At 46.4% G+C, this 14,636-nt stretch overlaps 1 protein-coding gene across 6 annotated transcripts in view; it reads right to left on the bottom strand.

Annotated features, from left to right (window-relative positions):
* Positions 1-3,386: 3,386 nt before the first annotated feature.
* The window catches only part of LRP4 (LDL receptor related protein 4), a 110,543-nt gene continuing 99,293 nt past the window's right edge, over positions 3,387-14,636 (bottom strand). For 3 of the 6 annotated variants that reach the window (XM_034769515.1, XM_034769516.1, XM_034769517.1), the window contains exons 35-38: positions 13,514-13,581; positions 12,843-12,930; positions 9,164-9,305; positions 3,387-7,182 (exon numbers count right to left, since the gene is read on the bottom strand). In XM_034769515.1, the coding sequence (XP_034625406.1) occupies positions 6,847-7,182; positions 9,164-9,305; positions 12,843-12,930; positions 13,514-13,581 (634 nt within the window). In that variant the 3' untranslated portion in view covers positions 3,387-6,846. Of the gene's footprint in view, positions 7,183-8,478; positions 8,548-9,163; positions 9,306-12,842; positions 12,931-13,513; positions 13,582-14,636 lie in introns of those variants that run through there. The other 3 variants (XM_034769518.1, XR_004645577.1, XR_004645578.1) reach the window with 3 other exon arrangements.

The raw sequence follows: 14,636 nt of genomic DNA, 5'->3' as shown, positions 1-14,636 counted from the left end.
AAATTCCTAGACAGAGGAGTCAACAGCTCTAGGTGTTTATACTGTACTCCTCAGTGCGGTGTTCAAGCATCTAAGGCCCAATCTCTTGTCTCATGGGGGAGCCTAATATTGTTGTAAACAAGAAGTGGTTTTCTGATGGCTTTCTGAACACTTTCCAATTGCATTGAGGTATTAAATGCAAACATCTAGGTTAATGGAAATGGTTATGGTAGGAGTTTAAATGTCCTTAAGTCAAGAAATGCACTAGTTAATGTTCCCATGGGAACTAACTACCCCACATGTTTTTGTGGCCACATTTCATTCTGGCAGACAGCCTTGGACTGAAACTCCTAGTAGTCAGGCTAGGTTCTGCTGTACCTGTCAGAGGATATTAGAGCAGTAGTTAGGCCTGTTAAATGAGACCTTAAGATATACTACTATGCAATGTGACAAGTTAGCATTGTGATTAGCCTTCTGTATTGTGACCAACCTGCTTGCCTTCTATGATGAGATAACTGGCGCTGTGGATATGGGGAAAGCAGTGGCCCTGATCTATCTTGACTTTAGCAAAGCTTTTGATACAGTCTCCCACAGTATTCTTGCCAAAAATTTAAAAAAGTATGGATTGGATGAATAGACTAGAAGGTGGATAAAAAGCTGGCTGGATCGTTGGACTCAATGGGTAGTGATCAACGGCTCGATATCTAGTTGGCAGCCGGTATCAAGCGGAGTGCCCCAGGGGTCGGTTTTGTTCAACATTTTCATTAATGATCTGGATGATGAGATGGATTGCACCCTCAGCAAGTTCATGGCTGACATTAAGCTGGGGGGAGAGAGATATGCTGGAGGGTAGGGATAGAGTCCAGAGTGACCTAGACAAATTGAAGGATTGGGCCAAAAGTAATCTGATGAGGTTCAACAAGGACAAGTGCAGAGTCCTGCACTTAGGATGGAAGAATCCCATGCACTGCTACAGGCTGTGGCCCGACTAGATAAGCATCAGTTCTGCAGAAAAGGACCTGGGGATTACAGTGCATGAGAAGCTGGATATGAGTCAACAGTGTACCCTCATTGCCAAGAAGGCGAACGTCATATTGGGTTGCAGTAGTGGAAGCATTGCCAGCAGATCGAGGGAAGTGATTATTCCCCTCTATTCTGCACTGGTGAGGCCACATCTGGAGTATTCTGTCCAGTGTTGAGCCCCCCATTACAGAAAGGATGCGGACAAACTGGAGGGAGTCCAACAGAGGACAAGAAAAATGATTAGGGGGCTGGGGCACATGACTTACGAGGAGAGGCTGAGGGAACTGGGTTTACTCACTCTACAGAAGAGAAGAGTGAGGAGGGATTTGATAGCAGCCTTCAACTACCTGAAGGGGGGGTTCTAAAGAGGATAGAGCAAGGCTGTTCTCAGTGGTGGCAGATGACAGAACAAGGAGCAATGGTCTCAAGTTGCAGTGGGGGAAGTCTAGGTTGGATATTAGGAAAAACTATTTCACTAGGAGGAGGATGAAGCACTGGAATGGGTTACCTAGAGAAGTAGTGGAATCTCCATCCTTAGAAGTTTTTAAGGCCTGGCTTAACAAAGCCCTGGGTGGGATGATTTAGTTGGGGTTGGTCTTGCTTTGAGCAGGGGATTGGATTAGATGACCTCCTGAGGTCTCTTCCAACCCTAATCTTCTATGACTTCTTACAATTCAAAGCCATAACCTTAAGATTAAATTTACAGTTTTTGCAGGGGGGAGGGATAGCTCAGTGGTTTGAGCATTGGCCTGCTAAACCCAGGGTTGTGAGTTCAATCCTTGAGCAGGCCACTGAGGGATCTGGAGCCAAATCAGTACTTGGTCCTGCTAGTGAAGGCAGGGGCCTGGACTCAATGACCTCTCAGGATCCCTTCCAGCTCAATGAGATAGGTATATCTCTATATATTATATGATTACAACTTCCCTATTTGTTTTGTTCTAAGAAAATAGAAATGTAAAATGAGGAAACAGAACATAATTTGTCCTGTTGATCTAACTGAGTACGTGTGAGGTGTGATACACACATACACCTCTGAAGTTGCCCCAGGACAAATCTAAACTCTTAAACAGTCCACCTTATGGGAACTTGCAGAAAAAAAGAAAACCTCTGAGGGCAGAGTCCAAGATATTAGGGGATGAAACTTTCTATGAATGTTTTGCAGAGGAACAAGCATACATACATGGAGAAAATCAATCCTGCTGGACCAGGCTCCCTTACTATCCTCTGCATGTGTTTTGGAGCATCATGGCAGTCCCAGCTCAGGGCATTCATCACTGCATTGATTTTGTTATGCAGTTGGTGGCTTCTGTACTCCCCCTTTTAGGATCATCTCTGTCCATACCCTATGAATAGTTGACTCCTGTTCAGCTGTACTGCCCTTGAGTCTACCCGCCTTTTGTCAGAGGAGTGGACCTCGTTTTAGGCCTTATGCTGAAGTAACTCCTCCATCTGTGACAGAAGGTTCTGTCTTCCCACCCTTCCCAGGAGTTAGGTGCATTCTGTGCCTACTTCCCAAACCCTGCCAGATTAGGAAGTGAGTTTGAATTGGGCTTGGCTCTCGGTCTTGGCAGTGGAGATAACTTGGGTCAGAAATTGGAGCACATGTACCCAAACACAAGTATCACTACGCCATTTAAAAAATAAAAAGATAAGGGCTCAGAAGCACCAGCTGCCATGCTCACACTGAATTACCTTGTTGTGGTCTGCTGCGGAAGACCAGCCTTCTCTGCTCTTGTTGCCTGAATACCATATTGGGGCTGGTACAGAGATGGAGCTCTGCATAGAGAAGCTTGAGTATCCTCTTCTTTCAGTTTTAAATTATTACTAAAATGAAAAGGTCCAAATCCCACTTCTCTCAGTAAACTGTGTGAGAGTCAATCTTGTCTAGTGGTTAGAGCAGGGAGACATGGCTGGAGATTTTGATTCTATTTACAACTCTGCACTACACACCTCCTCCCACCAAGAATGATTTTAAAGCATCAAACTGCATTAAGCAAAGGCACCAGTGAAGAGAGGACTTCTGCAGCAGCCATAGAAAAGGCAACACTATTCCTGTATGGCTTACAACAATTAGATCAGAATGTTCTTCAGAAAGACTAAGCCACTAGCCCCTGTTGTCATGTCAAACAGAGAGAATGCATTTGAGCCACAGCTGTCTCTTTCTTGGCAGTGGGCCTTAGTTCAGGCTTCACTGCTGAAGAATGTGTGTATCAGTCAGTGGGATTATCCACAGAACACTGCTTCCATTTTCATCTTCTCACTCCCTCCAACCGCAGTGCTCAGTGAGGAGAGATGAGGTTCTATGCAAAGAGGGCCTGGAGCTCCTCGTCCTCCAGAGGGAGCCAGTATAACATGCATGATTCACAACCCAAAGCCAAGCAGAGTGATTAAGAAAAGCTAAATTTATATTAAATTATAAACTCCTAAAATACTGAACATAGTGGTTAAATAACTCCAGAAAAGTCCAATCTCTCCAGTGAGTAACATTAAAATCATTACACAAGAATGCAGGGGAAATCACTGCCATTAGCTCAGGACAGACAGGAGAGAGAAGTTTGCTTTTTACATAGTAAATCAGTGCTCAAGAGATCATCCCCCACTTCTGGCCTTTCTACATTCTGTATAGCCCTTATGCAATTAAGGCCTTTTCCTCCCCAGAATGGGAAAATGCAACGCACCCCCTAGGCAGCATCTCACAAGGGCTGTTTGCTCACATTGGGGAATCTTATGTCTGCTCACATCAGTAGTGGAACTAGGGCTGTAGGAGATTTCCCTGCTCCATCTCCTCAATGTAGCAGACATATGACCTCTGGCGGGGTTGGAGGGGAAGGGATGGAAAAGTTTAGAGTAGCTGTGTGAATGGTCTTGGGGCTGGAATGTACAGGTTTCCTTCCTAGGAATAGGAATGTGCATAGTTTCAGGCAGAGTTTGAACACCAGTAGCTGTTAGAAAGACTGCTTTTCCTTCTATTCTGCACTCTCAACTCAAGCAGCTATTATTTCCATAGGTCCATTGAGTCCCCACTGAGAGGAATGGGTGGATGTTTCCAGTCCCTCTTCCCCACACACCTGGCTGTTTAATGTGCAGTGCAGAGTGATGCATTCACAAAGCTCATCAGGGGAGAAGAGAGGTAGGGCTGTTCTCCCAGGATGTTAGAGCCTTTTCCAACACAGGCTAGTTCCCTACCCTACTTCTACTGCCCTCCCTAACCCCTACACACAGGCTCCCTCCTAACTGTGGTCTTCCTCCAACACTTGAGCCCTTGCTCTTGCCCCTGTGTGATGCAACCTGGCTAGCCCAAATCCATGTCAGTGAGATGGCAAAGCTCTGGCTCCTGCTGCTCTTTCTCCCCCGTGAATCCAGACCTTGGAGCCTCTGTCCCAAAGTGCATCTGCAGCTAGTACCACACAAAGCAAAAGTAGCATCTGGACCAACAACTCCTAGTCTGGAGCCAATCAAATACATTAAAATATTCACTCTGGGAACAGGAAAGAGTCCCATATTAACATGGAAATTCTCAAGCCCCAGCCCTAACTCACTTCCCACATGAGTACACACCAGACAGGCTAATAGTGCAAGTTATAGATGGAGTTTCAGGCCTGGCTTACAAATTTAAGATGAACCTTCCCTGCCTTAACTGTAGAGGTATCTCTGGGTATAAGTAGTATTGTGAGCTTGCTGGTAACTGCCATTTTCTCTGGGCAGTACCAGGGTTTCTGGGATTTGAGCAAGGCTAAACAGAAGTAGGAGGGACTCTCCTCTGTTCACTAGATGAAAAAATATTGCCTGGGTATCCCATCCAAATCACCACTCCATGCAGCACCCCTGCGCCAGCTGGGTCCTCCCTACCCCATGGATAGGAATGCACATGGCCTTTCCACAGCAGGAGGCAAGGCTGGGATTGTCACAAGGGATCCTTCCTTGGGACAGTTCTGTTTCCAAACATCTGGCTTGGGATTTCATTTTTTACCTTGGATAAAATTCCTATGAATGAAATGTAGGGACTAAATCCTCTTTTGGAAGGGGGAGAAGTTTTTTTCCTTTAGATGTGGCAAGTCAAGAGAGCACTAGAGCTTCAAATGCTGCCAGGGATGTCTCTCTTGAAGCTCAAATAATTAGGTGTGTGGGTTTTCCACACCCTGCCTTCCCTGCTCTCTCCTTCCCTCCTAAAAAATGAGGATTTGCAGAGACTAGTTCTTATGTGGTTTATCTGTGGATTCCCCTGAGCCCTATTCCATGTGGGTGTCTATTGCCTATGTCATGCCTGGGACACCCCTCAGCACTTCAGGGGACACACCCCAAAGTTACCAAGGGCCCAGCAGGAAACCAACCATGCACTGTGTATAGGAGCCAGATATAAGGGAAAGGCCTCATAGGCTGCAAAGCCAGAATAGAATTGTATCCTCATACAGCTGAGGGGAAGAACATAGACTGCTGCAAGAATTATTTGCCAGTAAAAAAAATGGAGCTTAAAGCACAGCTCTAGTTCAGAGGTTCTCAAACTGGGGGTCGGGCCCCGTCGGGGGGGGGGGGGTCACGAGGTTATTACATGGGGGGTTGCAAGCTGTCAACCTCCACCCCAAACCCCGCTTTGCCTCCAGCATTTATAATGGTGTTAAATATATAAAAAGTGTTTTTAATTTATAAGGGGGGGGTCACACTCAGAGGCTTGCTATGTGAAAGGGGTCACCAGTAAAAAAGTTTGAGAGCCACTGCTCTAGTTGATAAGTGACTATTCAAAAAGGGCCCCTAGAGCTCCATAGTTATTTTCTCTGATTCCATGTCAAATGGGCTCAGTTTACTAATAGAACAGTTTCCCCAGTCATCCCATTTCACACATCACTAGTAATAAAAGGTTCTACCAGCCATAACAGACCCTCAGTGACATCTAGTCAGCCCCATGGCCTTCCATAGGCTTGCACAAGTGTAACTGGCTGGCCTTCTGATTGGAACTTTATGAACAGTTTTGTTGATGATGTAAAAGAAGGAATAGATTCCAGACTCCCTCCCTCTGAGCTGAGTTTCCTCTCAGTAGGCCTGTGGAGCTAAGAGCAGTAAAAATATACTCTATCCCCTGATCTGGCAGCTCTAACTCCAATATACACTGAAAGCAGTTAGGAGAGTCCTATCTGATTCAGTTACTTTTTGAAGTGGGTGATAGCACCCAGCTGAATAGGAGCAGCGTCCATTGCCAGCAACAGACACAGTGCTCCAGCACCAGGCTTCATCACTCCTGTAGAGATGTGCCAGAATGTGGGGGAAGTGGCAGTGACATTCTAATGACATCAATCACAAGAAACATAGCAGCTGCGGTTGCTCTCTTTATCCCCTTAGAAGTGACCTGCTGCTACATTGCCCCCTCTTTCAGCCCTCCACCAATTCCCTAAAGTAGAGAGAGCAGAGCTGGCCTCTGAATGAATCAGGGGCAAGAGGTGCTGAGCCTGATGAGAAGCTGGCAGTGGAGAAGTTCTGCTCTCCCAGAGGCATGAATTGTGAGCTTGACAGTGCAGGACTCGCAGATTGCCAGAGGGGACATAATCTGAATTAGACTCAGCCCAGAGGGGTCACTGCAGAAGTTATCATGGCAGCTTCCAGGAAAAGGGAACATATAAATAAACCACAAAACAGTGAGAATGAGCCAAAAGGGTCTCTGAGGTCCATTTCCCCCTGCCATGAGGGAGCAGTCTGGCCCCGGCTCCTTGCTGAAAGGCAGCCAGTCTCTGGGCTCCTTGCAACACGAAAGCTAGTCTCTGGGCTTCTCCCTGCATGGCAGAATGAGTCCCGTCTCATTCATATGGAACAGGGGCTGGGGAGGAGCTGGGCATCTCCAAAGTAGTGCATGCTTTAGACCTCACTCTCCGTGGAGGGCTTGCATTGGTGTTTCCAGCCTGTGTCTGGGAGTGAGCCGCGTCGTTCTGGGGTGGCTGCTGCCGTGTTGACACTGCTGCACTCAGACTGCTCCTCCTGCAGCAGCTGCTCAGTTTCGGTGTCATCCAGCGAGCCAGAGCTGGCCTGGATAGAGACAGTGTCAGTCTTCATGCAAACATGGTCCCGGAGTATCCCTCCCCGGGAGCTCCGTATCTGCTTGATATCATCCCACTCAGACTCGTCACCGGACAAGAGGCATATCCCTTCCACAATCTTGATCTTTTCCTTGGTGTAGCAATGATCATGACCAGCCTAGCAGGGAGACAACAGAATGCAAATACCCACAGAGCATCAGTCACTTCTAGCCAAAGAACAAAGCAGCGACTGGAATGAGGACAGGCAAAGAAGCAAGCAAAGGGATGGCTCTCAATGAAAAGAGTAACTGGTTGCTGCCATCAGGACAGGAGAGTCCATTCTAGGCTCCCCCTTCACAATGCTCAGCCTAGCACACCAGCCCTCCCCAAAGGAATACCCATTCCAATCTCCAGGCTCCTTCAATCCATGGGAAAAGGTGAGGGAAGATGGCTCTTCTGCTTCACTTGGACAAATGGAGCCAATGCTATTTGGGGGCAGGAATAATACTAGAGCCAGAGCCTGAATAGGAAGGAGAAACCTGGGAAGCAGGAACAGACAAGAGAGACTCGAGGACAATAGGCAGGAAATCAGGTAGGAGTTTGTAATGGGATAAGGCTGCTAAAAAGGTTAATCAGTTTGGGAGATGCATATGCAATGGCTTTAGATCGCAAAGCAGGGAAAAGCAAGTTGCCCTCTATACACATCTTGAGACAGCTCACCTGGGCTACTGTGTTGGGTTTGAGCACCTCATTGCAACGAAAATAATGGAGGAAGTATAGAGAAGAACAACAGAAATGATCAGAGGGCTAGAGGGACAAAGTTATGAGCAGAGATTATGAGTGAATTCTGTCCAGCTTGGCTCAGTGATGAGTAAAGAGGCATGGGTGTAGACATCTGATAGGTGTTTGTAAACCCCCCCGAGGAGAGAAGAATTGTGTGTGTGACATGTGGGTATATCTAAGCAATGGGACTAAGAAAAAAAAGGGAAAGATTTAGAGTGAATCTCAGATAAACCATTCTGACAGTGGGGTATTGGAGGCTGGGAAATACAGAGGAAAGTTGGGGGATCTATTTATTGGGGCATTTAAAACAATACCACTAAAAATTGTCCTATATGGAACAATCCTATCCTGGCCCCTGGGAAAGGGAGTCAGTGGCATAACAGGCCATATCCATCTCCAGGGTCTATAAGAATCATAACAAACAGCCCCAGGTAAATTATTTTCTTTAAGTAGCATAAACTGCAAACCCTTAGCCATACAACCAAAGGACCTGTGCTAGAAAATTCCCTCTCCATCCCCAGCCCAGGGAGGCAGTTGAGCTAGTTCAAAGGCACAAACACAGACACATGGGAAGCCAGCCAAGCAGCAATTAGTAAATGACAGTGTTAGAGCCTTTCAGTGCTGCAAGAGTGAGGGAGGTGGGGGGTCACTCACACATACACATACCCACATACAAACAGTGCAGTGATACCTGACGTGAGGATGTGAGCAGAAATCAGAAGAAGAAAGATGAGAAGCTATCAGGGGGATGAGAAAGTTGCTGAGGAAACAAAGAGGAGAAACTAAGTGCTACATGGTAAAATAGATACAACCCTATATGGGGCCCATACCAATGCCCTGGTCATCAACATTTTCAGTTCTCCTCTTCCACCCTACCCCTCCACACAGTGCATAGACAATAGCTACGTCCTTTCTAGCCAGACTCTTCCTGGTTCTCTCTGTGACTACCCAGGGCAGCGTTAGGTGAGTAGGGAAGGACAGGGCTCAGCCAAGGAACATGGGTCCAAAGGTAGAATTCTCCCTTTAAACCCAATAGCCTGGTGGCTAGCAACACTGTAAAAGGGACCCAGGAGACTAAAGGAATGGAGGCGAAAGTTGGAGCCTCAGGCAGGTATGTGCAACTGGGACACAATGAGGAACTGAGAGATGCTGCTAGTTAAGCCCTGTGAGTCTTGCTTGGTAGCTTACTGCAGCTGCCCTCACCCATCCCAGGGATCTTCTTGGGACAGACGGTGGAGAGCTCTGGGGATGGGGATGTTTTTGGGGTTCAGGCACCTGCCAAGAACCAAGCACAATTCTCTCTCACTATTTACATAGATTTGTAATGTTAGGACAGTTTGAAGTTGGTCCCTGAGGCCTCTACCAGCAGCTCTTACCTCCTTCTTATAGCACAGCTGGTTGTACAAGGTCGGCTTGGGAATAGTTTCAATCTTCACCTCTTGGGTAGATGTCCGGTATGACGGGTTACTGTAAGTCAGGTTCCCCAAGCCAGAGTCTGTGAACTTAGACTTCTTGTGTCTGTAGGAGGAGAAACCAGGAGGAGGTGGAAGAACAAACAACAGAAATATCCAAAACACATGACCTAGTAGTAATGGGAGATTAACTACCCAGATATCTGTTGGCAAGGTAACACAAAATGTCCAGTAAGTTCTTGGAATGTGTTGGGGAGAACTTCTTGTTTCAGAAGGTGGAGGCAGTAACTAGGGACACAGCTAATTTAGACTTGATTCTAAGTAACAGGAAGGAATTGGTTGCTAATCTGAAGGTGCAAGGCAACTTAGGTGAAAATGACCATGAAATGATGGGCTTCATGATTATAAGGAAAGGAAGAAGTGAAAGCAGCAGAATAAGGATGATGGACTTCAAAAACCAGACTTTTAACCAACTCAGAACTGGTAGATAAGGCCCCATGGGAAGAAATTCTAAGACGAAAAAGAGTTCAGGGAAGCTGGTAATTTCTCAAAGAGACAATATTAAAGGAGCAACAGCAAACTATCTTGATGGTAAGGAGAGACAGAAAGACTAGTAAGAGGACAGTATGGCTCCATCAGGGGCCTTTAATGACCTGAAAATCAAAAAAGAAACCAACAAAAAGTGGAAACACGGACAAATTGCCAAGGAGGAGTACAAAAGAATAGCACAAGCATGCAGGGACAAAGTCAGAAAGGCTAAGACACAAAATGAGTTACACCTAGCAAGGGACATAAAAGGCAGTAAGAAGAGGTTCCATCAATACAGTAAGAGCAAGAGAAAGACAAATGAAAGTGTAGGTCCTCTACTTAGTGGTGAAGGAGACCTAACAGAGAACTCCAGAAAGCTGAGGTATTTAATGCTTACTTTGCTTCAGTCTTCACTAAAAAGGTTTATTGAGACCAGATGCTTAATAGAATTAATTTAACAACAAAGGGGAAGGAACACAAGCCAAAACAGAGAAAGAACAGATTAGAGAATATTTAGACAAGTGAGATGTATTCAAGTTGGTTAGGCCTGATGACATTCACCCTAGTGTCCTTAAGTAACTAGCTGAAGCAATCTCGGAACTGTTACTGATTATTTTTGAGAACTGATGGAGAACAGGTGAGGTTCCTGATGACTGGAAAAGGGGAAACGTAGCAACTATATTTTAAAAGGAGAAACACAGAGCACCTGGAGAATTATAGAGCAGTCAGCCCAACTTGGATTAGGAGAAAACAGGGTTATAAGGAATAGTTAAAATGGATTTGTCAAGAACAAATCATGTCAAACCAAACTAACTTCCTTTTTGACAGGGTTACTGGTCTAGTGAATAGAGGGGAAGCAATACTCATGATATATCTTGATTTTCGTAAGGCTTTTGACACAGTCCCACATTATATTCCCATCAGCAAAATAAGGAAATGTGATTAAATTACTATAAAGTGTACAACTTGTTGAAAGACCGTACTCAAATCGTAGTTATCAATGGTTCATTGTCAAAGTAGGGGGACATATCTAATGGGGTCCCACATGGGTAGTATCGTTCTGGGTCTGGTACTATTCAATATTTTAATTAATGACTCTCGTAATGGAGTGGAGAGTATGCTTATAAAATTTGAGGATGACACCAAGCTGTGAGGGATTGCAAGCACTTTGCAGGACAAGTTTAAAATTCTAAATGACTGACAAATTGAACTGAAATCAACAAGATGAAATTCAATAAAGTACTACATTTAGGAAGGAAAAATTAAATGCACAACAACAAAATGAGGATAGTACTGCTGAAAAGGACGGGGGTGGTTATAGTGGATCACTAATCGAATATGAGCCAATAATGTGATACCCTGTGAAAAACGCTAATATTTTTCTGGAGTATATTTACAGGAATGTCATGTGTAAGACATGGGGGTAATTATTCTGCTGTACTTGGTACTGGTGAGGCCTCATCTGGAGTTCTGTGTCCAGTTTTGAGCGCAACACGTGGATAGATTGGAGAGTGTCCAGAGGACAGCAGCAAAAATGATAAATGGTTTACAAAACCTGACCAATGAGGAAAGGTTTAAAAAAAACAACTGGGTATGTTTAGTCTTGAGAAAAGAAGACTGAGAGGGGCACCTGATAACAGTCTTTAAATATGTTAGGGGCTATTATAAAGAGGACTGTGACTGATTGTTCTCCATGACCACTGAAGGTAGGTGAAGAAATAACAGGCTTAATCTGCAGAATGGGAGACTTTGGCTAGATGTGAGAAAAACTTTCTAACTATAAGAATATTTAAGCACTGGAATAAGTTATCAAAGGAGGTTGTGGAATCCCCATAAGTGGAGTTTGTCTAACCCTGTTCTTAAAAACCACCTGTCACAGACAGTCTAGATTTACTTGGTCCTGTCTCAGTGCAGAGGACTGGACTACATGACCTCTTGAGGTCCCTTCCAGCCCTACATTTCTATAATTCTGTCAGTAGAGAGATAGGGTCCCATTGTCAAAAGGTCCATTTCTACAGACAAGGCCCCAACCCAGTGACCAGAAAGCGCCAATGATCTGTTTGTTCCCTCAGGCCAGAGAAGAGCCTGTTTCATCAGGTACAGGTGTTCCCTTTAGCTGCCTGTACAGTCACCATGCACCAGTGCAATGCAGTCAAGTTGTGTCTCGCTTATACCAGTATAAGTCAGAGGTGACTCCACTACTAGGCAATGAAGTCATATTAGTGTAAAACCCATCAGAGCAGAATCAGGTCATGGACTTGACAGAGATCAGTAGACGGAAACAAGTCCCCCTTAGGAGAGAGACAAGCTCTGAAAGAGCTTGAGAGAGCAGCTGGCTGAAAGCATTTGGAACTCAGAGATTTACTAGACCAGCATTTCTCAAACTGCAGGTCAGGACCCCAAAGTGGTCACGAGCCCATTTTAATGGGGTCGCCAGGGCTGGTGTTAGACTTGCTGGAGCCCGGGGCCGAAGCCCAAGCCCCACTGGCCCGGGTTGAAGCTGAAGCCAAAGGGCTGCAGGCCTGGGCGGCAGGGCTCAGGTTATAGGCCCTTTGCCTGGGCTTCGACTTTGCCCCCGCCATCCCCCTTCCCCCAGAGTGGTATGGCTTGGGCTTTGGCCCCCCAACCCGGGGCAGCAGTGCTCGGGTGGGCTCAGGCTTTGGTCCCCCGTCCTGGGATCATGTAGTAATTTTTGTTGTCAGAAGGGGGTCGCAGTACAATGAAATTTGAGAACCCCTGTACTAGACAAGGTCCAAAGCCATGGTGATACAAATTCCATCGCACTCCTGCATATGATTTTCTAGATTCTCTATAAAATAGAGCCCAACAGGATTTTGCAGAGCCGGGAGCAGGACGGCTGGGTGGACGCGCAGAGGGTGGCTCGTCTCACATGCTCTTTAGAGGGAGGAGGAGAACTTTAGGGCTGCCCAACAGTTCAGTCTGCTCCCCAAGGTCCATGTGGGGCAGGGGGCTTTGTAAATAAAATGAAGTAGTTGAGATGCTTGTAGCCTCAGTGATGAAGGACCTCTGTTGAAAGTCTCCTTCAACCAAAAAAGACTCAATTCACCAGCAACAGGGAAGAAGGGGACAGGATGGGAAGTGGGGGGTCAGATACCTGTATATAATTAGAGCAGCAATAAGCAGCAGAATGACCAAGACACTGAGGAGGCCTCCAATAATGTAGCTGACATGCAGCCCTTCTCCTGAAAAAGAACAGCAAGGGTGAGAGGAGGCCCTTTCTGTGCCACTGGACTATGTTCAAAACTAGTGTAGCTGTGTGTGCATGCGTGTACCCACCTATGTACTGGGGTTTAGCAGCCCAACTCTAGGGTGGAGCTTGGCACAGCTTGAGCCCATTCTCTCCCCCTCAGGGAATCTGGAGAAGACTTCTGAAGTAGGGGGGATATTATTTCTCAAAGATGGGGCAAGTTAACCCCCTTCTGCTACCAGGTTACTCCCTGCTACGGGGTCAGTCTTCCTCACCAACCAGACTAGAAGGGGAAAGCACCCTATGGGAACTAAGCTTGTTCCACCTGAGTGATGAATTTGGGGGTTGGGGAACTCTGCTGTCCTTCAAACTAAAATCCTCTCCTCTGGCCACCCAGGGAAGAGCCTGTTTGGGGCTGAAAGAGAGCATGACTGATTTTCATCCTTGGGATTCTCCTTGTCTTGCTCAGAATGAGATTGAAGAAGGTCACATTTGAGTCCTCAACACCTTGGAGCGAAAGCCCTGGCATAACCTGGAAGAAAGGTTCAGCTAGCAGAGGGTAAGGAAGAACAACTCACCTGTGGTTGCCAGTACTGCCTCATTCTTCCGGTTGCACAGGCCTTGGCCAACATCTTTGTCAGAGCAGCTGAAGGGCACAAAGATACAGAGTTATCATCTCACTGCACAGAGCAGCCAGTCATCTTCTGGGCATGGATAGAGCCATGTAGGATACGGCAGGCTGCAGCTGGGAATGGAGGGTAAGCTGGGGGGTAGAGAAGGGGCACTATGACAAGAACTTCCTTTGCCTCAAGTATACCCTTCTACCCAGATGTGAGAGGTTTCTCTGGACCCAACTCCGTAGATCCTAGAGTGTCCACACTCTTCTGTCTCGCTACAAGTGAAGCTGGAATCTTTGGACAGCTTGTGCATGGGACATATTCAAGAAAGGGCATTAGCGCTGAGCAGTCACTCTTCCTCTTCCCTCTGCAGTGAGACTACGTAATGCTAATCTCTTAGGAAAGGAACAAAAAAAAAAAAAAAGCCAGCTCTGCAGAGAAAAAAAATTCTGCAAGGATTTTTATTCCCAGCAAAGAGAAAATGGTATGTCTTTGCTTGGAGTTAATACCCCAATAGGCGATGGAAGAGCTCTCCCTGCTGGGCAGGGAGAGAAGTGGGCCAAGGGAGAATGGCAGAAAATACTTTCTATGCATTGAATCATAAAAGTAAGACCTGCAGACACGCTGTTTGGTCCCATCCTAGCCATCCCTTCAGGGTCAAGGCAGGACTACTCTCAGGGCTCTGCCCAGTCTAGTTTAAAATGATCAAAGCATTGGAGCTCCCACCCCATCCCCTGGGAAACCATTCTCCAAGTTAAGAGTTCAGCAGTCATACATGTGAAGCACAGGGTACCATGGGCAGGGCCAAGAGGATTCCTGCACCTTGCACAGTCAATCAGGCTAGCAGGAACATTTGAATGAAGTGGGTAGCGAGGCCTATGCAGCCCATGCCAGCTCCAGAGAGATACAAAAATGTGGATCCGCATCCGAAAGAGTCAACTTGTATCCGACCTGCAATCCGCACTCTGTCTTGTATCTGCAGCCGCACCAGCAGCACGCTATCTCACAGTGCCTCCTAGGAGGAGTGTCTGTGTGCGAGTGTACTGTATACAGGATCTCAAAAGCGGGGAAGCAGCAGTCTGCA

The sequence above is a fragment of the Trachemys scripta genome, chromosome 4 (assembly GCF_013100865.1).
Source record: "Trachemys scripta elegans isolate TJP31775 chromosome 4, CAS_Tse_1.0, whole genome shotgun sequence".
In the NCBI taxonomy this organism is placed as follows: domain Eukaryota; kingdom Metazoa; phylum Chordata; order Testudines; family Emydidae; genus Trachemys; species Trachemys scripta.
The sequence above is the reverse complement of the archived record's forward strand: the minus strand, read 5'-3'. Positions and strand labels throughout refer to the sequence as shown.